The following is a 27,812-nucleotide window of genomic DNA, read 5'->3' as shown; positions in this document are numbered from 1 at the left end:
AAATCTATAGGAAACACGCTCCTGAGACTCTCGAACGGCTTGTAGGCAGCGCGCGAAGCGGCGAGGTAAAGGGAATAGCGGTGGGCGGAGATAGTCGAAAATCGGCCGTCGCGTGCACATTTTGCCGAGCTCTGATGTAAACTGAGATGTTTCCTTTTTTTTTTTTTTTTTTTTTTATTAAAATTGTCATCTATTTTTTCATTTTCCTGACTCGTTTCTTGGGTAACTCTTTCTCTTTGGTGTCTACAGCTTCCCGCTTTCCTTTGTATTTAGAACATAACGGATTATGCTCACGACTTTTCTCAATTCTTCTTTTCTTCGCATTCACCATAATTCGATTTTCTATCGAGAATCCGACGATTGGTCTCTATATATAATTTGAATTTATGAAAGAAATTTGTTAATAAAGATTTCATAATAGATAAAGGATGAGAATAGTGTCAATGACACAGTGAAAACATGCGTGCGTGCGTGCACGCACGCACATAATTACCCTGTTTTTAGAAAATATATTTGGATTGTTGTTTGCACTTCTCAAAGCTTTGAGCGCATCTTCATGAGTGGTAAATGCAACAAAACCATACTCTTTAGATTTTCCTCTTCCGGCTGCGTCAACTGTTTTTAAATCACGCATAACACGCGCCTTGAAAAATATTTCAAATAAAATTATTTTCTAAATGGCTTTTGATACCATTAGATGTAATATGTTATTCTACAAAATGCAATCACCTCCTTAATTACAGCCTTAGGGCCACTGAAATCCTTAAACAACTGTCTTAGTTGTGCATCGTCGAGATTGGGTGGTAGATTGTGAACTACAAGCCGTACTCTCGACACAAACATATTCAAGTTGCGTAATATTTGCGATTTCCATTGTTCCAATTTCATGCGCTTTGCCATATCAGAAACTGATACATCTGTTGCAGCTGGGCTTCCGGCAACTACAACTAAGAATATACACAATTAAAATTTTTTTGTATAACAATTTAATGTAATGATAAAATCTTTCATAATGATAATTACCTCCCTCTTTAACGAGGTACAAGTTTCTGGAGTCCTTAACTTTTTGTCCTTTCAAGGTCTGTTTATTTTCAACTTCATTTTTGCATAATGCTCTGTGTGCCTCGATTATTTGATCGTGCATGCATAATTCAGTGTCGTTTGATAAACATTTTTCTGCACTTGCAATATCCTGAAATATAATGAAACTGAATAGTAAACTTATAATATTGACAACCAATATAAATAAAGGAGAAATGTAGAATTTGCGGTTGAAGATGAATTATTTTAATTAAGATACTGATAGTTAATATAGATAAGTTAATTAGCTGATTTATAAAAATAAAATTTACCTTAAATTTCACAAATGCAGTGCCTTTTGAATATTCAGTTAAACGATCAGTGCATACAAGAGCGTAGTAAATTGGTCCAAATTGTTCCATGTATTCCTTAAGTTCATTATTCTTAACAGAGAATGGTACATTTTTTAGGAACACTGTTTTACCTTCATTAACATCATCAAATACCCGTCGCGGATGTTTTGAAGTAGAATGATCTTCTATTCTATTGCTTTTTTTCTTCTGTTTAACAGAATCATTAATTGCACTACTAGCATCGTTTTCATCATCGCTGCTTTCAACAGCACTTTCATCCTGACTCTCAGTATTCTCTGATTCAAGTTTATTCTCATACAGAATCATTTTTTCATCATCAGATTCATCTTCCATTTTTATGCTGTTTATCGTGACATTTTTGCTATAAAGCAAAAATAAAAAAATATATATTGCAAACATAGATAGATATATATATATATATATATAAACTGAGGAAAATTTTGGAAATATACAAGTTAAATCTGTTCATAACTGATACATTTAATTACCTGTCTGGCTTGGTACTCTGATCATCAGCATCATCTTTATCAACAGATTCAATTTTTGCTTGAGGTTTCATATTATTTTCCGCGATATTCTTCAAAAACTTGTTCTTAGGTACAGCCCAATCAACTACAATAGCTCTGTTCAAGAACAGTTGCATATTTGCATAATGTATAGCTTTTGCTGCACTTTGTACATGATCAAATTGCACGAATGCACATCCAATTCGTTTACCATCTTGTTTTGCCAAAATCTTTACTTCCTTTATTTTACCATATTGAGAAAAATGTTTTTTCAAGTCATCGTACGTAGCCTAAGAAAATATTGTTATTTAGTCGAATTATCAGGTATCTGCAACATACAGACTTTTAATACTCAATATTCTTAACAATGTATATAAGGAGTACCTCGAATGATAAATTTCTTATTATAATCCTGGCTTTTTTGTTTAGTTTCTTCATGTTTTGAGCAGTTGCGTCGTCACGTGAAGAGAAAACGAGGAAGTCAAAATGGTAGACTGAAATGGCAAGTTCTAAAGTTTTTAACGATCTTTCTGCGGAATTATCAGATATATTGAACCACCTAATTATGAATATTGAATTCGTCAATGATAATTTTTAGTTTTTTAGAATTTACGTCAAAGGGAAAACACAGACGATCAATATCAAGAATAGGCCTGTTCGTTTTATACGCACTGCTGAACTAGCGCATTAAGTTAAATGGTTTGTTCTTTTTAGCTGCACTACTGAACTGGTGCAATAAGTTAAAGTGAGAAAAAATATAGTTGTCTCATTCTAACTTATTGCACTAGTTCCGCAGTGCAGCTAAAAAGAACAGACCAAAAGTGAGACAAACATAGGTTTTCTCACTTCAACCTGTTGCACCAGTTGAGCAGTGCAGACAAAACGAACAAGCCTAATGCCACACTTTCAAGAAAATTCCTTGTTCGCACTAATGCATTCTAACGGAGGATTCACACTACGTCCGACGTCCGATATCCAATAGGAGAACAGCTTTCTAATGGCGAATTGAACTCTCCATTGGATATCGGACGTCGTACGTCGGACATCGGACGTAGTGTGAATCCTCCATTACGCATCGATGAGATACTAATGGAAGATAACGGACATCCGACATCCAATAGGAGAACAGCTTTCCAATGGAGAATTGAATTCATTTCCATTTTCGGAAATGTACCAATCAGAACGCAGTATTTTTATTGAGCAAGCAATCCAGCACGAAAACAAGCACCGTGTGCCGTTGGCTTTAAGGCTCGTCTACATTAGCTGTGAGAATAAGGCTGTAAGGTTGCAAGACACGAAATGAAATATTTTCATTCGCTGACAGCTTACGTTACAGCCTTACAGCCTTACTCTTACAGCTAATGTAGACGAGCCTTTACTCTTACAGCTATTGTAGACGAGCCTTTAGAGTACCAAAGAAATTTTGATAGAGAGGATCAAGGGAGAGTGTGGCAGATGTATAGCCTTAGTACTGATTGGCCCCGCCATATTGAGAGCAATTTCCGCTATTTCTATATATGGTCTGTTCTTTTTAGCTGCATTACTGAACTGGTGCAATAAGTTAAAGTGAGAAAAAATATAGTTGTCTCATTCTAACTTATTGCACTAGTTCTGCAGTGCAGCTAAAAAGAACAGACCAATAGGTATATACGATATACAGGGTGTCCCAGCTAATTTGCCCACCTTGAATATTTCGCTTATTTTTAATGATAGAAAGAAATGTTATAGACAAGAATTGTTTGTTGTCAGGGGGCGAATAGTGTCCCGCGCAAAAAATCTTTTTCAAAGTCATACTTTTTGAGATTTCAAGGTCAACATTTTTTTTAAAATGGACTAGATATTTCTTTTTTGTCATGACGTGATAGTAGAGGTGAAGACCTTTCCAACGACACCTATTACCAGAGAGAAGAATGAGAGCGGCCACCGGCCGTATTTCGGGGGATACGGCTAGGTGCATTTTAGATACGCCATCTGACCAAAATATGCCTAAACTACGTCCGCTAGGCGCACTTTCACGGTGATAAAAGTAAAATGCGCCTAGGTTCGTGTCCGTACTACTTCCATGCAATGGATAGTAGATTAGAAAAAGACAGACGACAGACAATCGTTCCGTCTTTGTCTCACTACTGAGCGGCGCGCGGCAGTAAACACGAGGCGAGGTAGCGGCGATCTTATCGCTAAGCGAACATCTCTCCGCTTTTCTTTCATCTTTCACGCTCCAGAGACATCAAAAGACGCGGTAGCGTCTCGTGTCAAGGGAACGTGCGAAGCGAGGAATTATTTTTCACGCACGCGAGGTAGCACATGGGAGACTAGACGAGCGTCGACATATCTGTTTCTTTCCCGCTCGTCTAACTTATTGACTGCGTGAGCCGCGAGATTTTTCTCGCTACTCCTATACCTCGCTCTTTCTCTCTCTCTCTCTCGCTCGTTCTTTCTCTCTCTCGCGCACTTGCTCGCTCTTCCTCTCTTCTCGTGTTCTTACGGCTTGGTTAAATATATTAATTCCATGACAATATATATATATATATATAAATAAATGACACATATATAGTGTATATGTATATAAAGAATATTTAGTATTAATGCACAAATAAAGAAGAGAGAATTATAATGAGAGACGAAAAGTTAATAGAAATCCACTCTTAGCCAATATATACATCTTTTAAAAATGATTTGTTATTAAAGTATATGACAGAATAATTTATTTATGCTAATAAATTTAAATTAAAAACTAAATGAAATGTTATTTGTTTTGTAAAAGATATTCCATTGTTACATTTTTCTTTTCGTAGCAAAAATAAATTTAGTCTAGTAAAAGAAGAAGTTAGTTTTATTATCATATTTCAATTACGACTTTATTATTTAATTTTACGAATAGATAACGTGCATATTGTTGCTCAACGGAAACCGCGAGAAAATGGTGATCTCCGTCAAAAAATAAATGCAAACTTTTTAATAATATAATAATTTTTTTACATAAGTACGTTTGTTTTTATAGTATAACCTGTTGAATTTTATTAATTATTAATTCAGCATGTTATAGTATAAAAAATATATTTTAATATAAAAATTAATGTAATATTAATTTGCATTTGCAAGAAATATGGATAGAACAGGATAGGTTGCAATGATACATAGGAAGAAAAAAGATAGATGGATAAATAGATAGATAGATAGATATAGAGATAGATATAGATGGATAAATAGATAGACAGATAGATGGATAGATAGATAAATAGATAGATGGATAGAAAGATATAGAGAAATAGATAGATAGATAGTTAGATAGTATAGAAAAAAAGATAAATAGAAATATAATTATCATTATTATTATTATTAATGTTTTCAATATAATACTCGCGCACCTCATGTATTCGACCTCATTCCATCAGCAGTAGCCGTGCGCGACGCTCTCGTCACTTCCGTCTCGTGTAATTAAAAGAAATATATCTCGTCGGTCTTCGAGATACTCAATCGGCATCGCGTCGGCATCTCATTCATTAACTGCACGGTCGAATCGCGAGTATCAGCATTAGAAGCGTGAGCGAGTGAAATCCAGAGGACTTCAGCAGTCGAGAAGCAGAACGCCGGCAGCGATACGTCACGTTTCCAGGTATGTGGAATCATTTATTACGCGGGAGGTCTCCGATAACGAGAGCGTACGTTTGACGAATTTTCCGGGAATAAGAAGTCGGAATTTCGCGCTCGGTATTCACAATCCGTCATCATCCGACTAGTAATGATCACTTTATGAATTTGCAATTACTCTCGTCAATCTCTGTCTGTCTGTCTATTTATTGCGTTGTTGTATACAAAAGATATTGATCCAGACAGAGACGGATAACGGTCCATGGACGTGGATCTCGAATTCATCATGTTCTCAATCAAACATTCTGAATCATTCCCAATTCCTGTGTGAGAATATTGGTCTTGTGTAGAATATTCAACGTCATATCGCTTCTTAGACTGCGACCTTTTTTGTTTTCGGTCAGCGCTTCTTTCAAGTTTGTTTACTATTGTTACGGGATCTGAATTTAAATGTCCATCCGTAAAAGAATATTTTCGAGAGCACACAACTGTTGTCTCCGCTTCTTACTGTCATTTTCTTTCGTCAGCTCTTTCAAGAGCTCCTATCTAGACATTCAATGTCAATAAAGAAAAAAAATCGTAGCGAATATTCTCCACTCATCCCGACCAACCATTTTTTCTCTACCGCAGCTTACCAACCAAGAACGCTAAATTTTTGTTCCAGATGTTGCGGGAAGCAAGTCCGGCGGACGCGGATGCCGCACCGGAGGATCCGGTTCGGGCAGAGCAGGGTCGGCCGGAAGGTAAAGTTTACAAGTTTCCTACACATCTGTGTTCAACTCTTTACGATCTTTGCCTTTATAACTTGTTCCTCATCAGCTCTCTTGAAAGCTTCAAGTCCCATTTAAATTTTCAATGTTGGAACAAAAATATAAAGATAAAAATTCCGTATCAAAATATATCTGTATTTTCGATTGGTCCCGATCAAAGATATTCTCTCTCTACCGCAGGTTATCAACCGGGAAAATTATTTTTTTGTTTCAGTTGTTGCGGAAAGCAACAGCAATCCGGTAGACGCGGATCCGCGCCGCACCGGAGGATCCGGTTCGGGCCAAGCAGAGTCGGCTTGAAGGTAAGTTTACAAGTTTACTATAGTACTCTGTTTGACTCTTGGCGATCTAGAGCTGGGATATAATTTCCGGCTCGACTTGAATTACGATCGCAGAGGGTAAACTACTCTTTTACTCGCCCGCACTCGTTGGTCAAATCTGATGAGCAAATGTGAATTTTTTGTTATAGAGTTGAAGTGGAACGTGGCCGGCTCTGACTGCAAGTCGTTTCGGTGAGTCAAAATGAAAAGAGAAACAAAATTCTGCATGACGGATGTGGGACTAAAAAATATCGTTCGAGTCAATGCGAATTACAAATAGATACATGCATGTGTGTATTTGTGACGTTGAATAAAATACATTGCTCGAAACAATTAGGGGATTACTTGATCGATAGCCTGCATTATTACATACAAGATTTAAAATACTGAATGATTCTCTTTTGATGTTCAGTCATCTGAATAAGAGAATATTCATATGTACAAACGCGACACCGACATCAGCTGCTTTATTTTTATTTTTCAAGCGGGCCGCAGAATTACTTAACGATTTAATTATTTGACAATATTCAATTGTCCGTATAAAATATATTCATACTTAAATGCCGATATCGTTAGCTACTTTTCTTTTATTTGCAAAACAGGCTGTAGAATTATTTGGCAATATTGTCCATTCATCACAATCCCTATTGTCTCGAGTAGCGTATAATGCGCGTAGAAATTGTGCCAGCGCACGCCGAGCTTGAGGTATCCTCGCTCGCGTGCCTTTGAATATCGCGTCGCGGTTGTCAATATACGCGTTTTTACTCGCGTTGCTAACAAAGAAAACTTAAATTCTCATTTCGCCAAAGTATCGCGAACGTAAGCTTCGTCGTGACAGAGCTATAATGCGTGAAAACTTTGCCCCGCTCCTCTCTCTTTGCGCTCCCTAAGGGAGACCGGTTTCTGATTGTCTAATCTTTCCCCGCGTGCATTCGCGTCGCGAATATTTCACTCGTAGATATCGATAATCCCACATTTTCGCGACTTTGCAGACGCAATCGCGAAAAGCACTGTAAAAATCCGTTGGACGAGTCAATAATTTTCACACGGTTTTTACTCCTCGCCGATCGAGTTTATAGATTCCGTTTCGCAGCGCGCAAAGTCCACCGATGGCGAGTAAAACGTTCGTTAATTGATGTAAATATCGCCGTTCTAATACCGCGTATCGACCGCGTCGCGGAAGTGTGATGAAAGTGTAGCGATCACCGTGGGACGAGCTGCAAGATGGATGTAGCGCGACATGGAGAGCGGCAGCGGACATGGGCGGACATTGGTGGATCTAGTTGGATGCAACAGGACATCATCAATATCATCATTGGTGAGTGTCTGACTCAAAGCTCGCAGAAAGAACTTTTATTATTACTTTATTATTACATTTATTATTACATTGTGCATGCCGCAAATTTGCATTGACTCTTGTAACGAAAAATATATTCCATGAATTATTGTCTTATATTATTGCCATATATTGTTGCCATATATTGTTGCCATATATTGTTGCCATATATTGTTGCCGTATATTATTACCATATATTATTCCCATATATTGCCATGTACTCTCGCCATATATTATGGCCACTTGAAATCGCGCGAGCAATCAAGAAAACTGAATTTATCGGTAATCGCAAAGGCGCGGCAGACGTCATAAATGGATGTTAGCAGCCGGTCTCAAGGTTGACCGATAACAATACTGTTGCTGCAATTTAACCTTAAACAACAGCGGCCTCAGATCGCAAGAAACTTTTTATCGCGGACTAACATTTCGAATGGAATATTCTCGAGAAGCTCTTGAGATAAATGGAAGTTATAAGCGAACATCATAGATAGCATATTTAACCATCGATATCTCCTACAGGTCTCACGACACAGGAACGCTCTTTTGCAATATAGTTCTATATCAACCCTACTTTGACCATAAAGCTCAACTTTCAATTCACAGTAGAAACGGAGATAATAAAACCACAAGTTAAACACTTTAACTTACTATATCTCCTAAACGGTTCAAGATACAGTAACGCGTTCTTGCCACAATGTAGTCCTATACCAACTCTAACCTTACCATAAATTTCCACTCTCAATTCCCAGTAGAAGCGGAGATATCAAAGGTACAAGTTGGAAAATTTTAGCCTTCGATATCTCCTAAACGGCTAAAGATACAGGCCTGTTTCTGGCACCAAAATAAAGTCCTCACAAAACCCTACATTTTCGACTACATGGACGACTCTCTACTCCCAGTAGAAGCGGAGATATCAACGGAGAAAGGTTGGAAAACTTTAATCTTCGATATCTCTTAAACGGTTAGAGATACAGACCTGGTTCTGGCACCAAAATAAAGTCCTTTCAAAACCCTATATTTTCGACTACATGGACGACTCTCTACTCCCAGTAGTAGCGGAGATATCAACGGAGAAAGGTTGGAAAACTTTAATCTTCGATATCTCCTAAACGGTTAGAGATACAGGCCTGGGTCTGGCACCAAAATGAAGTCCTCCCAAAACCCTACATTTTCAACTACATGGACGACTCTCTACTCTCAGTAAAAGCGGAGATATCAACGGAGAAAGGTTGGAAAACTTTAATCTACGATATCTCCTAAACGGTTAGAGATACAGGCCTGGGTCTGGCACCAAAATAAAGTCCTCTCAAAACCCTACATTTTCGACTACATGGACGACTCTCTACTCCCAGTAGAAGCGGAGATATCAACGGAGAAAGGTTGGAAAACTTTAATCTTCGATATCTCCGAAACGGTTAGAGATACAGACCCTGGTTCTGGCACCAAAATAAAGTCCTCTCAAAATCCTACATTTTCGACTACATGGACGACTCTCTACTCCCAATAGAAGCGGAGATATCAACGGAGAAAGGTTGGAAAACTTTAATCTTCGATATCTCCTAAACGGTTAGAGATACAGGCCTGGTTCTGGCACTAAAATAAAGTCCTTTCAAAACCCTACATTTTCGACTACATGGACGGCTCTCTACTCCCAGTAGAAGCGGAGATATCAACGGAGAAGGGTTGGAAAACTTTAATCTTCGATATCTCCTAAACGGTTAGAGATACAGGCCTGGTTCTGGCACCAAAATAAAGTCCTCTCAAAACCCTACATTTTCGACTACATTGACGACTCTCTAGTCTCAGTGGAAGCGGAGATATCAACGGAGAAAGGTTGGCGTGCGACTGAAAGTGGACGTAGCACGGACTCGCACCAAGTGGTGACTTTACCGGCGCGTCAGAAAATCGATGCAGCAAATAGTTCCCGGCTAAAAATGGATGCAGAGGGCGGTATCAAACAGTCGCTAAAAAGCGCCTCAAGCAAAACGCGGTTATGGCCGCTCTCAGGTTTCTCTCTGCTATTACACAATGATCTTCGCGTGACTTTGAGCATGGAAAATCAAAAAATATTTGGAAATGTTATAGATGATGAAATCATGTCAATTTTTTCATTAGAATCATGTCAATTCTCTGTTACATTAAAAATGCCATCCTTTCACAAAAATAACGAAGCTCTTACAATTACCGAGAGAAATTGATCACGATGAATTTACCAATCGAACTGATAGTAGTACATAGTAGTAAAATTGGAACCCTACCAGCGTTTGCAAATTGAAACTGTTCATCATTTAGAATACAAGAAACTTATTTACTAACATTAGCCTCGGCTATTGTTAGTGAATAAGTTTCGTGCATCTTGTACCCATTCAACGGAACGCGGTTCGAAGAGGAGGAATGTTATTATGAAATGTTAGTAAATAAATTAGAATTGATTAGAATTTCGACATTGATGCTCAACTAACTGCACTCAACTAACACCGAATGTTGACGGTTAACATTCAACTTTCATGGTAAACACCCAAATTTCAGTCTTTACACCCAAAATTTTTATAATTACTTTTATTATCAAATTTCTTTGTTCATTCAATGTTTCCTCTTTATCTTCTTTAGTTCATTTTGTTGTATCGCCGCCTCGCCGAAAATCGCTTTCACTTTGCGCTTGCGTTCGACGTCGTTCTTGATTTGTTGCGAAATTTGGATCTTAGCTAAGAAGGCATTGTCTCTTCTAATCTCACGTATAGCACCCTTCATTTCTTTTTTATAATTGTGCAATAGCTTCTCCCTTTCTGCCTTCTCCTTGGACATAGGTTTACGTTGTTTACCATCGTATCTGTAAAAAGATATTACTCAAAATAATATTATATTGTTGATTGTGGGCGATAACTTAATAAGTAATCTCTTGTATTGTATTGTAGTATTTGTTCTACAAAGCATAAATATAGATTATATATTTTTTAAAATAAGAAACTTAAGTAGGTTTTACATACACTGCTATTATCTTTGGCTCATACAGCCTTAGAGGTTTCGGCCTTTTCTTCTCAACCACCATGTGCTTCAATTTTTTATTTTGCAAAATTTTAATTTCTTTACAAAGTTCTTTTATGTGCTTTCTTATATTCCGTGGATATTCCATGAATTTATTTACTTTCAATAATTTAAAAATAGGTTCAAATATTAAATACACCGCTTCTAATTCTTGCAGTTGGTTTTTAAAATCTCTGATCAGATTCACAGTGGTGAGTAGAGCTCTTAGTCTGAATTCGTTGTTCAATTCTTCATGCATTAAATCATGTGCAGTCATATGTGCTCCAGTTGGTTCAATCTCAATGTCAGTCAGTTCTTCATTAACTTGCAATAAATTACACGCCCTTTTAAAAGGCGGTATAATTTTTGTTTTCGACGTTTCAGGTGTCGCTGTGTATACGATTCCACGTAAAAAATTTATCGCAGATGGTGCAAATCGCTTGCTTAATGTTGTATACTACACATTCAAAGATAGTTAAATGTAATACATGCGTTTATCTGATTTAATGTTACAAAATCAATTGTAAAAGTTCAATTCACCTCTAAGATAAGGGTACATATGAAAAGGCCTCTTGCAATATCGCTTCGATTTTTAATACGACACTGGAGCAATATTTGAGACATAAATACCAAACAAGGGGTAACAACAGGATGTCTGAAGTCGGACGTTGGAAATAGAAGAGATACCAGTTTAAAGAATATAATCTAAAACAAACATATTACACACACACACACACACACACATCTTAATATTTATACTTGTTTTAAAATTCCAGTATTCATTACACTTTTCTCAAAGACAAATTTAATACATACCGTACTCATATCAGGATATTTTCGTCTATTTGCTTCAAATTCATTATGTTTTTCCTTAATTATTTCTTGTACACAAATTTTGGCATTTTCTGGATTCATATGTGCTAAGTCGTAAATATAAGGACACAATCTGGAAAGAATATTACAAATGTAATTGGATACAGATATATTTGCAATATATTTTGCAAATATAAATTACTCTTACCGATCAAAGACTTGAAAACATTTACTTAAATTATCAGGATCATCCATGGAAGCACAATTATGAATATACTGTAATAAATATACAAATAAATTAGATAATTTTTCTTTGTTTTTATTATCTACTGTCCAGTGATTGCACTTTATGATACGATCTACGATAATGGATTGATACTCCGGGCAATGACCCTCTAACAACTTTTCCAATTCCTCAAAATCAACTGGAGCGTTATATGTGTATGGGAGTTCTCTTCGTGCTTTCTCCATAATTTCCTTTCGTTTAAGAAGATCGTTTCTAATCTGCTGTTTATTTTCGTCGGATAAAGATGTCGGTGTGCACATAGTTACTTCATACTGTTTCAATATGGATTCTGAACTAATTAGATTCGACTGCTTTGTCTCTTTAGTATTTGTTGTGAAGTCATTCAGGAATGTAACATGTTTTCCAATAACCTCGATCTCACCTTCACTAGATGATTCGAATTCTTTCATATCTGAGAAATTATCTGTAGAATCTGTAGAATCTTTACTGTTCAAATCTTTGTTTGTTACATTTTCGTTATTTAATTCTATGTCAGGTTTACCCTCAACATTTGATAACTCTGAACATGTCTTATCTTGTTCTCTATTACCATTCTCCTTAGTTTTTGTATTCCTTTTTGTTTCCTCATTGGCAGTGCTCTGTAGCGAAATTTCTCCATGCTTATAGTAATTAACATTGTTATCATCCTTACCAATAGCATCATTATCATTCTTATCATTGTCAGCATCAGTGCCTTCTTCACTGTCGGCGTTGTTGCTACCATTGGCCATTGAATTATGGTCATCATCATCATCAGCATTTTCAACAATAGTCTCTACTAAAAAGTCATCATCAAGGTCATCAGCAGATCTGTGTTTACATTCATTATTTGCATTAGACACAAATCCCTTCATTCTCGCTAATCTATTTGCTTCAAGCTTTTCTAATTTCTCTTTCTCTTCTTGAATAATCTCTTCTTCCGACTTTAGTTTCTCCGATGGATTACCTCTAGCCTCGAATTTTAATTCCTGTACAGTTATATCATAAGTATCAGCTCTTGCTGTTTTATCCGCATCCTCATCAGGTTTCTTGGAAGTAGATACAAGAGGCAAAAGATCTCTCCATTCAGAATCCAATTTCTCCGTCAGATCTATCGTTTGTTCACGTATTTTCTGTTTCTCAGCTTTACGTTTCTTCGATTCCGCAATAAGCTGGTCGATCAAATCTTTTCTAGATAAGGCAGAATCTGGTTTCGACAATACTCCTCCTCCAAAATGTGCTCCTTCTACAAAGTTTTTATCCAACCTGCCGCTGGTATCTTCATCGCTAAACTCGTCATCACTTCCAGGATCATCAAATTTTTCAATCTCCTCGAGTGTCTGACCTCTGTGGGTTAGTACTCCATCATCGTTCAAATTATAGATGTTTTTCTTCTTATGTTCCTTCTTAAGTTCCATAGCAAATCTTGCCATCGCTTTGTCTTCTGTACTCATGGCAGAGTTTTTTTCACCTATACGTTTGTCCAAGAAGACATTATCCTTGTTATCCATCTTGTATTCTTGAAGAAGACTTTGTTTGCGCCTTTTGATAGCCTTTGTTTTAGAGATACCTGGAAGCCCACGGTCATTTTTGTTTTTTCGGCCAAGTATTTTTTGTTTCTCTCTGTTGATATGCACTTCAAATGGATTCAAATGCTTTTTATCCTTTTGTACACGCTTTCGCTGTGCAAACTCAGACAGGTTTCTTTTCATCGTTTTGACCATTTTTCATCACAGCTTTGTACTTTATCTACAAAGAATGAAAAGAACCGAATATCATATTATTTACACACTAACGATAATCGTACAGTTTGGGGGCCTCCCCTCCAATATTGATAAACTTATACTCAATCGACGCGTTTTTGAAGATGAGATGAAAGAATCTGGAAGAAAAAATGTCGCTTTACCTCGTGGAACGAGATGTTAATTGTTAAATTTGATGATTATTCAGGTTAGGGAACGTGTCGTACGTCATACCAACGGTAGCCGCGTTCCGGTATTCACTGCCAGTACTGAAAATATATAGTATGCGTCACGTATATTATAGATCTTCAGTACTGACAGTGAATATCGGAACGCAGCCGGTATATTGCGACACGACCATGCTCTGTAGCGACATGCGCATTCTCCGTGGCCACATGCGCATGCTCCGTGGATACATACGCATGCTCTATGCCTCGCGCCAACAATGGCTGCGTTCCGATATTCACTGCCAGTACTGAAAATACACGGTTTGTGTCACGTATACTATAGATTTTCAGTACTGGCAGTGAATATCGGAATGCAACCGCAGTCTCACTTGCTCCGTGAGCGTCAATTTCATTCATTCGTCCTGTATATGAAAGAGAGAGAGAGAGAGAGAGAGAGAGGTAGCAGAAATGCTCACAAAGGACGCTACTATAGGATTTATCAGTGAATTTGGTACAATTTTGGTAGGTTCAGGAAAGATTTGGTAAGTTCTGGCGATTTGGTTTTGGGGATTATATTTAAGGAGGAAAATTTTAGGTTGGGAACAACCAATTAATTTTCTTCATTTCCCTCCTCAGGACAGAAATGAAGAACTCTGATTGGTTGATTCTCTTATGCGTGTGTATAAAGGTCATTCTACAATACGTGTCGTAAATTGTAAGCCGTAAGAATTGGCGAATCACAGTTGATTATTACAAAAATAATCGGCTATAATTGGTCAGTCCTTACGGCTTACACTTACGACACGTATTGTAGAATGACCTTTATGCGTTATGCAGAAGTCTGTACTCTGGCCCTATGTGCGAAAAATGCGGCATATGGGACATTCATTGGCCGCGTTCAGTAGAACAAAGTGATCAGAGAGCGCTTAGTGATTATTGTCTGTGATTGGAGCATTCATTTAGATTCTTCATAGACCCAGAAGTATTGACCAATCAGGAGCGAGATTCAGTGGAAAATCTAGTAATTAATAGTACTAATAGTAGTTGTCCAACTGTTGAGTCTACTGAATGCAGCCATTGGCTACTGCGATATTTCTTAACCAACTTCCGCTGCGCGGCAAGTGTTGCAGCGTCCTGTGTGCAATTAAAGTGCGGCCAAAGTGATGTACTTTAAATTCAATTCATCGCACGGTTGCATAACAACAAATACATATAATTGCACGTTAATACGTAGATGAAGGAGATGAATTACAAATCGTTGGCTGTGCATAATGCCGCATGTAATTGGATATTTCATAAATTTCAGGACTGCGAAAAAGAGGTATCACGATTTGTATAATAGTGTTGCTCATCTAACACTAATTTGCTCAAGTTTCAACAACTCTACACTTGCAGCATCCGTACGGCAAGTTCTTTGGATATTGTGAACAAATTCAAAAGGAAATGAATGAGTGCATAAGAGAGCAAGTAAGTTGTCCCTGGTTTTTACTACAATTACATTGATAATTAATTCTATCGTTATAGAGAGAAATTAATAGAAGCAGAAACTTACAATCCAGACGCAGAATATCAGAGAGTCAGAAAAGGTCACAGGAGGAAAGTGGTGATTAATTGTATGGATTATCTCTGTATAGAGATAGTAGTAACTTAAGTTCCACACAGCAGATAATATCAAGCTTGAAATTTAATATGAATCCAGTAGTAAAGAATGATATAACTTTAAACAAATACCTCAAACTTGAGGATGATTGCAAGAACGAATATGAAAAAGAAGAGATTGGCAGTATACAAGTAAATATAAGGAACTCTGACATGAAGATAGATTCTGAAAAGATTCAAGAACAAGGAGCCAATGAGGGATTAGAGGATAGCGATAATGAGATACCAGCAACCTTCGATAATGATGATGAGACATTTGTGTTTCCTCCTGATGGAGATATTTCTGACATGTTAGATGAAGTGCAATACAATGGGCATTTTCCCACTGTTACTGAGCGCTATTTTGTTGCATACTATAAAATCAATGTACAATCACCTGGGGACGATATATGCATACGTATACATAGCAATCGTATCTGTATGTTCTCCCTAGCACCTAGTCATGTCATCTTACAAGGTGATAGAGACATAACAAAGGTAGACTTTAAGATAAACGATAAATTAGACAGAGCTTTGAATAAGGTCTCAGGAAAGAGTAAACACGGTGCACAACCATTGCAAGTCAACTCAAATATCTGTACCATATTTTGCTCAGATGGGCAAAAATATTTGATTAAATGTTGTATGATAGGAAAACTGGTGGAAGTTAATGAAATGCTGTCAGTAAAGCCGCAACTTCTCAGGGAATTGCCACATAAAGGTGGGTACTTGGCTATAATTTTGCCAAATATAAAACATCTAGAGAGTTTGAAACAGTCTCTACTGACTCACGAGGAATATATTAGACTTGTCGGAGAAAGAGAAAAGGAAAGAGAGGGTAATGACACGATTAAAACAGTGTAAAAACACTTGAGACCTGGATTGAAACACTTAGCATTAGATATGTAAAATTGGCGGATAAAATTTGAACAATGGAATTATATGATTCATGGAAAAACATGTAATCATAAGGATAGATGATAATCGAAGTGAATTTTGATGTAACCTTTTTTTTTCTTTATTATGTTGCAAGACTCAGTGTTAATAATACAAAATTGTATTGATAACACAAAACAACTTTTTCTGTGTAATAAAGATTTATACATTCTCGTACATTTATAATTTCTTTCTTTTCTTTAATATTCCTGCTTTAGTCTTAAAGCATTTATTTATTATTTTATATTGAATACGATATCAATTCCAATTTAATTCCTGATATTACATAAAACCAATAAAGTATAATATGTACGATATAATTTAAAAATATTATGTCTCTAACCTAACCACTTGCATTATTAGATTTTTATTTGTTTCTTTTTTGGTGTATTTATCATGGTTAGTTTAATGTATTTATACTTTGGTCTGTCATTTCCTTTTCAACTTCTTCCTTTGTGAAATTCTTCATCAAATTTCCTAACACAATGCCAGCGAAAAGTATCATGCCTACCCTGTGATTGGATGTAAATTTTTTGGCACAATCTGCAGGGTTATTCACATTTAAAGTGTATATCTAGAAAAAAGCAATTATATATTAGGATTATTTTTAAGATGCAACAATTTTAAATTGAATAATTCACAAATTTCTTTTCTTTATTTACTTGATTGCTAATATGTGCTGCCAATACTCCAACTGCAGTATAATAAGGCCAAGTTTGAGCAGCTAATATGCCTGAGGTGACAAAACTCGCGAGCATCGCTACTGCGAATCCAGATAGATAAAATTTCGTGTCATTCCCGAATTTGATGGCTGTTGATTTAATACCTAGTAGAATGTCATCCGTTCTATCCTAATGTATGAAGTAAATTGAAAAGTAGCATAAAACAAGCCGAAACACTGTTGAATCTTTATCGTACTTACTTGATGAGCATATATAGTGTCATAGACAATAGTCCAACAAATACCACCTATATACATTGGCAAACAAATGGACCAGTCGCACGACCCGCGCACAGCGGACCATCCTAGCAATGCACCCCAATTAAATGCCATTCCCAAAATAAGTTGCGGCCAATATGTTATTCTTTTCATGAGAGGATAAATTATTACTAAACCTATAAAAGATAAGATAAATGTATTAAATATATGCATTCTATCACACATAAATACATGAATTTTCATGGTATATTACTCAAACAGTACCTAATGAGCTGGCACCGAGAAATATGCTATACCAATTTAATTGTAATAATACAAGTAATCCTAAACTTAATTGTCCTGCTAGAAATATAAACGATTGCTCCAGAGTTATTTGACCGGACACCAAAGGTCTATCCTTTGTTCTAGCTACCTAGTGACAAAAATTCTTTGTAGTATGTGCAATAATATAGGGCATTATATTATTTTAGTTTTACCATTTTATCAATGTCCTGATCCCACATATCATTTATAGTGCATCCTGCACCACGCATTATGAATGCTCCTGTGCCAAAAAGTGCTAATGTATAGAGGTCTGGTAAAGCACCAGCAGATGCTGCCATGGCAATACTCCATCCAGAAGGCCAAAATAGTAACCAACTTCCTAAAAAGATGATGACCATACTAATCTTCTTTGTATCGTTCCAATTTTAGTATATGTACTGCAGAAGTAAGTACACGAAGGAGATAAAATATTTGGAAACTTTTTTTCTTTGATAGAGTGATGCTAGTAATAAAGACAGATCCTTAATATTGGATAAATATATTTAGATATAACAGCAGCGATAACACTTATAAATATTCATAATTTTCTTTAAATTTTAATCAATTAGTTTAGTGAATAATTGGATTCCATACCTATTGGTTTGTCCATCCTCATAAGTTTCATATATGGTTGTACTTTGGGTGAGACATTATTGACTAGTTTCGCAGCTAAGCCTAGATACCTCTTCTGTTGTAAATCTGCTAACTTCACACATGTACTAACATGTATTAGTACATCACTTGTCCTTAACAAAGAGTTTGCAGTTCTTTGCACACTGAGATCCACTTTAGGCTTGAATTTATTTTGTACTATGCATAAACTACAAACTTCTGCACAGGACCTATTTTGTACTTGACTGAATACCAAGTTTAATAACATAACATCAGGATATGCCTTACGTGATGGCAAACCAATGACTTTAGTAAGCTGATGGTACTTTCTAACGACTAGCATCATTTGATTTTTCATCTGTAATACAATTGTAAAGAATCCATAAATTGTCATGTTACAGTAGTCAATTATACTTGCACTGCTTTAATATATTTTGCTAATCTTTTTTGAAGATTGATATATTTTGTTATCTTTTTATGAAGTATCTCGAGAGAAATTTTTGCACTTAAGTTATGAAAGAAAATATGCAACGATAAAATACGAGATATAAACATATTCCACAAAACTGTTGATCAAACACGGTTAGAATATATAACTATGTAGTACTAAGCCCATCTATTTTCATTCAAATTGATTAAAGACGCCAATTAATCATAATGATATAAAAAAAGTAATTTTTTTTTTATGAGAAATGCTATATTTACTTCTCGTCGTTTTCGCACAGCAACTACCGCACAGTCGTTAATAACCAAATTTGTATATTTGACAGACGAAAATGCACACTAGTTAAATTTAAATTTATAGTAACGAGAAAAGAAAGATGCTCATTCCCTGTTTTGTGCATATTACGTATTTGTATATAACATAATCATTATTATATATATATTATATATATATATATAACATAATCGTTATTATATATATATTTACATAAGTCATATATAGGCTGCGTTCCGATATTCACTGCCAGCACTGAAAATCTATAATATAGGTGATACAAACTATGTATTTTCAATACTGACAGTGAATATCGGAACGCAGCGATAGTATGGATAGCACTTAGCCATTCTCATAGTCATATAATTGGTCTGTTCTTTGTAGCTGCACTGCTGAACTGGTGCAATAAGTTAGAGTGAGAAAACCTATATTTGTCTCACTTTAACTTATTGCACCAGTTCAACAGTGCAGCTACAAAGAACAGACCAAAAATATAGACCGCGCATTTGCAATGTTTCCTTTGTCTGCACATGTTCAATATTAGAAAGAGGTAGCATGTTCTCTGTTGATAGAGCAGTCTATCTCTTTCTAACGATGCGTGGTGGAGTATTTGGCCCCTCCGCCTGTTTAGAGTGGAATGTTATGTCTCCGGTTCTCCTTCTTTTCGTGAAACAAAGCGTATGTAAACAAGACGATTGACATTAAAGATTATAAAACGTATTTACTCATAATAGTATAATTATAACACAAAAAGTATAATCGTGACACAATGAGTCTATATTGTTGTGTATGCCGCAGTAATACATATAAAAGTGACAAACAGATTATTTTCCACCGGTATGTAATTATATCCATCGTCATATGTCCATATTCGTCATTTTTCCATACAACATCGTCATTTTTCCATATGCGTGTATTTATATCAAACGTATTTTCTTCTCTTTGCCTTTCACAATTCCCCTTTCTCTATATTCTCCTACTTCTGTTTTCCCTGTCACGGAAGACTGCTTTACCCCCACCACGCATCGTTAGAAAGTGATAGATTGCTCAACGAAAGCATATTGTCTCTTTCGAATATAAAACGCCCCCTCTGCTGAACGCGCGGTTTATTTATTATACGTCTATGGCCATTGTTCAACCTGGGCTACTCCAAAGCACTGCAATGATGTCAGATGAAATATATCTTCTTCTTCTTCAATAGATGGCTCTGTACATACAATAAATGCTCCAATTTACACGTAGATGAAATATATGCGACGCTATAGCGCATGCGTGAGATGACGTAGGAGCAGTGATGGCAAGTCGTGGGAACTTTTCTCACATGGGATCAGCCGTTGTGCGCATACGTGAGCATGACGTCAGAGCTTGACGCAACGTTTCCAGTGATGGATGTAAAGGTCATTCTACAATACGTGTCGTAAGTTGTAAGCCGTAAGAACTGACCAATTATAGCCGATTATTTTCGTAATAATCGACTGTGATTCGCCAATTCTTACGGCTTACAACTTACGACACGTATTGTAGAATGACCTTAAGCGCATATAGTAGTAGTAGCGCAAATATTGCGCGCGAAAAGTCCCTCGCGCAGTGATGACAAGTCGTGGGAAAAAGTCGCGCACGCGCACTGAACAAACGCTGTGGTAGCTTCACGGACATATATATTTGAAGGTATCGTTAGGTCTTCACTATGAAAGAAATGTGAAGGAAATGAAGGATAGAGAAGGAAAAAAGCTTCTGTTCAATAAATATAATATAGTTTATATATGAATAATAAAAGATAATAATCAAATTTATTAATTTGTGATTTTTTTACATCTGCAGCCAATATATTATATTTATTATTCCTATTGCACTTATCACAGCTCTTTCTTAACTTATCGCTACACTTATCACTGCATTTATCGCTACACTTATATATTATAACATTTTACATTATGAATATATAACCTAAGTAACTCGCGAAAAAACGCGAAACAACTGTAATGGACAAACTCGCGGGACCTTTCACGCGCACTATTTGCGCTACTACTACTATCTGCGTTTACATCCATCACTGGAAACGTTTGCGTCGAGAGCTCTGACGTCATGTTTACGGATGCGCGAAACGACTCCCGTATGAGAAAAATTCCCACGACTTGTCATCACTGCTCCAAAGTCCAAACATGAGTATGTGTGGCGCCTCAGCACAGGCTCTGTGCTACCGCGCCATCTAGCGGCAGACGCAAGGAGCTCCTGCAACCGCAACTGCTGTTCTGAACAGCACCGTGTAACCGCGCCAAAGCAATTGAGCCTCGAAACGATCGACGATCAGATCCTCAAATCTTGACTTACCGAGTCGATCTTCGCCTCGCCGCGATACAGAGTGTACCATGTGCAATAAAGCAAACAGGGAGCCCTAACCACAGTATACACAGTAGCGACATTCTCTGTCGGCATCTTTGATGTTAGCGTCTCCACAAAAAAGATGATTTGCACATACGCTACCTTGTTACCTAACCTAACCTAACCTAACCAATAGCAAATAGGGTTTACTTGAGACTACAAACGCTTTGAACGCTAAAAGAAAGGCTATGTTGAACGGTATTCAAAGCATTTACAACATTTAATGAATCGTACTCTATATGATTTAATAAAAATTTAAATAAATATGTATATAGAGGAAAAAAGAGAGAGAGAGAGAGAGAGAAAGAGAGAGTAGAAATTGAAATTAACGGTTGTGATAGAAAGATGATCTACACTTTTTAGCTGCACTGCTGAACTAAGTGTAATAAGTTAGAGTGAGATATATAGTATATTTTTTTTGCGAGAAAGTGAGATAGAAAAAGATGTCTGTAACGTTATTGGTTAGGTAATACAGCTGCGCATGTGCAGTTCATTTTTGGAGACACGAAATTTGGAGAGTGTCGTTACTGGCTACGTTTGGAAATGTCACTCAGGTGCATCTGCTGCGTTGGTGTGAGAGAGGCATAAAAATGAGATAAAGAAAGAGAGAGAGAGAGTATTCGAGTGACGTTTCCGAATGCAGCTACTGTATATACTGTGGCGTAATTGTAATCATTTGAAACGATCAACGCAATTGGTCAAAACTTTACTATCACATCTTACGAAAAGTATACAGGCCTGTTCTTTTTCGCTGCACTGCTGCACTGATGCAATAAGTTAGAGTGAGACAAATATATATTTGTCTTATGATGGCACTCAGAAATAGTAGCTGCGGGCTCTACACTCCTAGTTTTGATTGGGCTGACTACAGTCAGCCAATCAGCCTTCAAGTGAGCCTTCAGTTGCTCTTCTCTGGCTGTGAGTTTCGATATTCACTGCCAGTATTAAAAATATATAGTTTGTGTCACGTATACTATAGATTTTCGCAGCCTCTTGGTCTGTTCTTTATAGTTGCACTGCTGAACCAGTGCAATAAGTTAGAGTGAGAAAAAATATAATTTTAACTTATTGCACTAGTTCAGCAGTGCAGCTATAAAGAACAAATCCTCTGACTATTTAGCTTGCGTTCCGATATTCACTGCCGGTACTGATGCTGAAATACATAGTTTGTGTCATGTATATATTATAAATTTTTCAGTGTGGCAGCGAATAGTATGTGCGCGCTCGGCCGCTGATATATCGTGTCGACGCCGGGTATGTGCGCATGCACACGTATCGCGTCGCAGAAATCTCGTGTGTATGTTACAGGTCTTCGCGGTCGGTGCGCGACGTATCGCGATGTCCGCTGTGACGAAAAAGCCGGAGGTGGTGTTCATCCTTGGCGGCCCGGGTGCCGGCAAGGGTACCCTGTGTCGCTACATCGTCGAGCGATATGGTTATGTCCATCTGTCGGCCGGTGACTTGCTGCGAGAGGAACGCGCCAAGCCAGGTTCGCAATACGGTGAACTGATTGAAACTCATATAAAAAATGGCACGATCGTGCCGGTGGAGATCACCTGTAGTCTTCTGGATCGTGCTATGCACATCTCTGACAACCCATATAAACGTTTCCTCATTGACGGCTTCCCAAGGAACCAAGATAATCTCGACGGCTGGAATAAGGTATATCTGTTGCGTACGCTTTCAGATATTCAAACGCGAGAAATCATTATTGGAGACTGCTTTTTGTAAAATTGAAAATGTTATTACGATTGTTGTATGATTATGTACAAGGAATAACAGAGAAATATTCCGAGAAAGAGAGTTACATGTTCTCTCATAAGGTGAACTTAATAAGAGTTAAAAGAAAAGAATATATTGTACATGGTAAGACTAAATTGATTAAGGCTGACGTATGCTTTATTATTTTGGGTACACGCGCGCGCGTGTGTCAAAATCTTGATTTAGTAGATTACTTTTGTAATGTCATCTATATTACATCAATCGTCATTCTCAGAGTATTCTGCATAATATCGATAATTACATTAAGATTAAATCAATTATCAAGCAACGAATAACGATTATCAGTAGCAGTTACACCAATTTTCTACATTTCTAACAACTAAATGTTGACACTGAAATGTTTTGAGACAATTTTATTTTGTAATTGTAAATATTTAATACTTTGTATATCGACAGGTGATGGCTGACAAGGTTATCTTGAAAGGGGTCATATTCTGTGAGTGTAGTCAAGAAGTTTGTACTCAGCGTTGCTTAAATCGTGGCGCTGGAGGAAGTGGTCGCAGCGATGATAACGAACAGTCATTGGTTCTTCGTCATCAGACTTATTTACAAAATACAATACCAATAGTAGCTTTGTACGAACAACAAGGCTTAGTTTTCAAGGTTGATTCTATGAAACCGCCAGGACAAGTGTTTCAGGATGGTACAGAGTTCCTCTCTAAGATAGGCTGGTAATAACGATATATGGAACACTAAGATAAGATTACGCATCGGCATTGAGTTTTATCTTCAATATGAACATTTTTTTTTAGAGTAGCACCTATATTTTGTAGAACTTGACACTTTATCTGAGATATAGCAGATTTTACATCGGTTAGTTTTATCTGTAGAATTTTTCTATACAAATATACAGCGCATACACTGGCTAAACATTCCTTCAAATGTATAATAATACAAGTGCGTTGAACACGCAGTAGTACCAGTGTAAGACCTGGAATGCTGTAAATATCTTGCCAGACCGCTAATTGCTAATGTAAATCATTTGATACAATGTTACGTATAATGTTGATATACATGCCTTGTATATTTATAAAACGATAGAATAAAAAATTAGCGTTTGTTAGGAAAGATATTAATATGAAAAGAGATGGAAGAGAAAATCGGAGCATATGTATTATGTATTTTTAATTCAAATCTGTACAAATATATATTCATAATAAATAATATGTCGAAAAGGATTGATTTGGATATCATACTTACGCTTCAAGTTTCTTGTTTATCATTTACACGAATGAATTACCAGACGCACACATGAGAGATAAAACTCTCTTCCGATAATTTATACGATAAAGAGACAATAACAAAATTATGTATTCCGGAACGATACAATAGATATTTTCAGCCCGATTATTCGCGTGTTAATAATGTGCTAGATTAACACATGCTTAATCCGCAATAACTTACGGACTTACGGACGTTTTGACAATTGAATCAACAAATAATAAACGGTACTACTAATTTTTCACGTACTTTAATTATCGCATCAAGTAAAATGGTAATTAAGTAGATATCGCCCCTTTTGGATTGTATCGTAATGTTACAATAGCGGTATAGCCAAAAATGTTGATCTAATAATGTTATTTCTAGACTTGATCGATAGTATATTTCATGTCATCTCTCTCACACCACTTCCTTCCCTCTGCTTCGGAGTACAACGACTGAATTTGCTCGTGAAATCTTTACATATCGGTCATAATTACGAGTAATTTGAAATTCACAAAAATAACGATAACAGGGAATCTCCTATGCAAATAACAGTAAGGTTCTGGTTCAATAAATGGCTCTAGGCAGAGCTGTTATACTCTATCTCCTACGCCAGTCAACGATTATGAAGGTAAAAGAAAAATAAGGACAACGCGTACGCAGTCCCCACGATCAAAAAATATGCGTATACAGAAACCACACCCAACCGCCATGGAGGCGAACGAAAGACTTTACAGTAAGGTAATACGGCCAAAGCGACTAGCAAACGCGATAAAATGTGCGAACAAGGTCGCGCCGCGATTTTAACAATGCCGACAAGCATAACGTAACGCAATCATCGTGTATTTCCGATTATACTCGGTGAGATCGTCGCTAGTTTTCCGCAGTCGCTGATGTCTCGCTGTCCGCCTCTCTTCGATGTGGGCCTTACGAAAGTTCGTTCACGTTACATTTTTTTCGAATACAGCGTCGAGAAAGTTGAATACTGGTCAATGTCCCGCGACCAGCAATCGCATATTATGTAGAGGGGATAGTGATTCACAGCAACCACGATGAATTTCTTCACGAAACGATGCCGACAGAAATCTGTACGACTGGTTTCGTATGAAATTTCGACGGACACGCGCGGCATAGAGCGATTGAAAAATCTCGGAGAAAGAAAGTGTCTTTTCAACAGTAGACAAGATGATTTACATGTATGACTGAATTTCAAGACTGAAAACTCTTGTGCTTGATTGCGCTTCTTTGATTGCATCCGAGCACATGTATGGCATGCACATTAACGAAAATAAAACGCGTTAAATAAAAATTCAAATTGTCGATACGATCGATTAAAACTGGCAGAAATCTTACGTATTCTATTATAGGAAGGAAGAGGTGGCAAAAAGTTACAAGATGTGTTACAAGACGATTGATCATAGCACAAATGAATGTGTATACCCAGACAGCACCGGACATCCAATGGATGTATGTTTCACGTCCAATTTATGTCCGTATGTCCGATTTACGTCCGTGGATATAAATTGGACGTAACAAGGATGTCCTTATTGGACATCGGACCTGTAGGACGTCCAGTGTACGTCCATCGGACGTCCTATGTCCGAAGTTGTGACAAACGTACTTATGGACGTCTTATGGACGTCTTTTGTAAAAAAAATGGACGTCCGCGCGCGCGCGCGAGTAATATTTCGCGTATAATTAATATTATGTTATATAATCCAGAATAACATCCTGGAGACGTTTGTTTCCGTATACATATTACGTTTCTGCTCACATATTGGAGATAGTGTACCGGCGAGTCTTGCGCTATTTAAGTAGCTGAGATTACTCACACGGAGTATTCATTTTACACACACACGCGTATAAACCCGACTGATCCGAACTGCAACTCTCCACGGCTCATATTCTGAGCTCTCTTTTATCGTGTGAAAAAGTGACTTCAAAAGTAAGCCTCCTGATTGACTGTAAGCCGCTTTTAGTGATGAAAGATAAGAGTTCAGAATATTCAGGGCCTGAGTGTATATTCGCGCCAAGATATTCCAAATTGTCAAGCAGTCAAAGAATGAAGAAAGCTCGAAACGATTATCAGAACGCTCAAGACTAGGTAAGTAGGTAGCTAGGTAGGTAGGAAACAAACTGTCCACACGTATTCCAAACGTATTCCAAAGCCGGCGATATGCAGATATATAGATATGCACATATCGTTACTTTTATCGATAATCGTATTCAATGATGTTACTGGCCTTGACCGAAGTGCGCGCACGCATATGCTGGAAACGACGAGATCAAAGATCCTTAGTCGAGATGAATGCATATATTATATAGCGTAGTTGTGTCTCTATGCAATGTGCACCATTGACCGCGTCATTTCGCGTACGATTCGAATCTATCGAACAGTAAGGGTAATTGATTGAGAAAAGCGATATGTGCATAGGACGACGGAGGTTACGAACCGGTTACAGAGTAATGTTGTGACGCGGTATTTCCTCCGGTTGTTTTTTTTCCCTTGCCTGGGACTGGCTTTTCTTTTCGTGCTCTGTCCAATTGTGTCCAGCAGGTGTCGATTAATTAAGACACCTGCTGGACATCCTTCTCTCTCTACTTCAGATGTTATTGTATTCCGACAGGCGACAACACTTGCCGAGAATATCCTATCGATGTCAGTGAAGACACGAATTTTATCTCGAGGTTTACCTCGAAAGAATAAACGTCGATAGAGAAGGAACTTGTATTATTTTCATTTCATCCTCTTTCTTCCATACATACATACGTACATACATACATACACATAGTTATGCGTATATTATAAATATGTTTTTAGAGAGCGATACTTTTCTCATCATTCCTACCATGGATGAACAGAAAAGGAAATATTACGATTCTCTCCCGTGAATTCATCGAATGTAATAACGCTGATAAGAGCGCTGGCGAATTTCGTATCGCCTTCGTGTAACTCCTATTCCCAACATCTTCCTCGGATTCAACTTTTCCTCTTACAATCGCTTTATCCGCCAGTAAGTAATCTGTAAGTTTCTTTTTCCGTCCGTCCTCCATGCGCCATTAACGAATTCCTGACAACCAAACCGAGTGGCGTGCTGATGGTTTCCCACTCTCCATTGGCATCTTCCTCTCCCTTCCTCCCCCTCCCTCGATGCATAATCCTCGCTTACATCGATAAGAGGAAGCCGAGATGCCGCAGTCTCTCGGAGTCGAATGTGCTCCCTTACCCCCATCTCGCGTGGTGGTTCGCCAGTCGTCCAATATATAAGTGAAACGGCGCGACGATTGACAGACAACGTACGGAACGTTGCTTTTGTCGTTTTTCAACGTGTCTTTACTTTTCACTCGCGCGCGCGCACGTGTGCACACC

The 27,812-nt window shown here is 37.3% G+C and overlaps 7 protein-coding genes and 1 pseudogene across 15 annotated transcripts in view; 3 read left to right on the top strand and 5 right to left on the bottom strand.

Moving 5' to 3' along the window:
* Positions 1–154: 154 nt before the first annotated feature.
* LOC105187576 (RNA-binding protein 28) lies at positions 155–2,596 on the bottom strand. The gene is made up of 7 exons (XM_011148471.2): positions 2,285–2,596; positions 1,883–2,190; positions 1,353–1,755; positions 1,024–1,192; positions 730–947; positions 494–643; positions 155–367 (listed from the first exon to the last, which is right to left on the bottom strand). The coding sequence occupies exons 1-7, from the start codon at positions 2,336–2,338 to the stop codon at positions 191–193; spliced, it is 1,479 nt and encodes a 492-aa protein (XP_011146773.2). The 5' UTR covers positions 2,339–2,596; the 3' UTR covers positions 155–190.
* A 7,851-nt stretch (positions 2,597–10,447) lies between these two features.
* On the bottom strand, positions 10,448–14,014 carry l(3)07882 (Nucleolar protein 14 homolog l(3)07882). 3 transcript variants are annotated; one of them, XM_011153777.3, is made up of 6 exons: positions 13,926–14,014; positions 11,963–13,768; positions 11,758–11,887; positions 11,482–11,646; positions 10,905–11,398; positions 10,448–10,747 (listed from the first exon to the last, which is right to left on the bottom strand). In XM_011153777.3, the coding sequence occupies exons 2-6, from the start codon at positions 13,741–13,743 to the stop codon at positions 10,501–10,503; spliced, it is 2,817 nt and encodes a 938-aa protein (XP_011152079.1). In that variant the 5' UTR covers positions 13,744–13,768; positions 13,926–14,014; the 3' UTR covers positions 10,448–10,500. The 3 variants fall into 3 exon arrangements, with proteins under 3 accessions (XP_011152079.1, XP_025162133.1, XP_011151994.1); XM_025306348.1 differs by having other exon boundaries at positions 13,866–14,000; XM_011153692.3 differs by having other exon boundaries at positions 11,963–14,000.
* Positions 14,015–15,003: 989 nt separating this feature from the next.
* On the top strand, positions 15,004–16,679 carry LOC105190916 (protein Simiate). Of its 5 annotated transcripts, none has more exons than XM_011154120.3 (3): positions 15,004–15,249; positions 15,324–15,395; positions 15,488–16,679. In XM_011154120.3, the coding sequence occupies exon 3, from the start codon at positions 15,618–15,620 to the stop codon at positions 16,428–16,430; it is 813 nt and encodes a 270-aa protein (XP_011152422.1). In that variant the 5' UTR covers positions 15,004–15,249; positions 15,324–15,395; positions 15,488–15,617; the 3' UTR covers positions 16,431–16,679. The 5 variants fall into 5 exon arrangements, with proteins under 5 accessions (XP_011152422.1, XP_011152349.1, XP_011152272.1 ...); XM_011154047.3 differs by having other exon boundaries at positions 15,473–16,679; XM_011153970.3 differs by having other exon boundaries at positions 15,453–16,679.
* Coq2 (ubiquinone biosynthesis protein COQ2, mitochondrial) lies at positions 16,569–20,284 on the bottom strand. Of its 3 annotated transcripts, none has more exons than XM_025306339.1 (7): positions 19,562–20,284; positions 18,340–18,715; positions 17,919–18,085; positions 17,707–17,854; positions 17,425–17,618; positions 17,165–17,353; positions 16,569–17,076 (listed from the first exon to the last, which is right to left on the bottom strand). In XM_025306339.1, exons 2-7 carry the CDS (start codon positions 18,713–18,715, stop codon positions 16,903–16,905), a joined length of 1,248 nt encoding a protein of 415 aa, XP_025162124.1. In that variant the 5' UTR covers positions 19,562–20,284; the 3' UTR covers positions 16,569–16,902. The 3 variants fall into 3 exon arrangements, with proteins under 3 accessions (XP_025162124.1, XP_019700562.1, XP_011152626.1); XM_019845003.2 differs by lacking the exon at positions 19,562–20,284 and adding an exon at positions 19,289–19,312; XM_011154324.3 differs by lacking the exon at positions 19,562–20,284 and adding an exon at positions 19,063–19,223.
* Positions 18,068–18,159, bottom strand: LOC112590300 (uncharacterized; annotated as a pseudogene).
* A 612-nt stretch (positions 20,285–20,896) lies between the features above and the next one.
* On the bottom strand, positions 20,897–21,581 carry LOC105191350 (uncharacterized). The gene is made up of 2 exons (XM_011154720.3): positions 21,407–21,581; positions 20,897–21,307 (listed from the first exon to the last, which is right to left on the bottom strand). The coding sequence occupies exons 1-2, from the start codon at positions 21,509–21,511 to the stop codon at positions 21,107–21,109; spliced, it is 306 nt and encodes a 101-aa protein (XP_011153022.1). The 5' UTR covers positions 21,512–21,581; the 3' UTR covers positions 20,897–21,106.
* Positions 21,582–22,642: 1,061 nt separating this feature from the next.
* Dak1 (cytidine/uridine monophosphate kinase Dak1) lies at positions 22,643–24,104 on the top strand. Its single transcript, XM_019845257.2, has 2 exons — positions 22,643–23,119; positions 23,636–24,104. The coding sequence occupies exons 1-2, from the start codon at positions 22,757–22,759 to the stop codon at positions 23,912–23,914; spliced, it is 642 nt and encodes a 213-aa protein (XP_019700816.1). The 5' UTR covers positions 22,643–22,756; the 3' UTR covers positions 23,915–24,104.
* A 3,207-nt stretch (positions 24,105–27,311) lies between these two features.
* The window catches only part of LOC105191415 (O-acyltransferase like protein), a 10,152-nt gene continuing 9,651 nt past the window's right edge, over positions 27,312–27,812 (top strand). The window contains exon 1 of the mRNA XM_011154842.3: positions 27,312–27,812. This exon is cut by the window's right edge and continues 216 nt beyond it. The gene's annotated coding sequence lies outside the window, so the exon portion shown is untranslated.

The sequence above is a fragment of the Harpegnathos saltator genome, unplaced genomic scaffold (genome assembly GCF_003227715.2).
Source record: "Harpegnathos saltator strain DR-91 unplaced genomic scaffold, Hsal_v8.6 scaffold774, whole genome shotgun sequence".
Lineage (NCBI taxonomy): Eukaryota > Metazoa > Arthropoda > Insecta > Hymenoptera > Formicidae > Harpegnathos > Harpegnathos saltator.
Note: the sequence above shows the minus strand (reverse complement) of the source record. Positions and strands in the feature narration are given on the sequence as shown.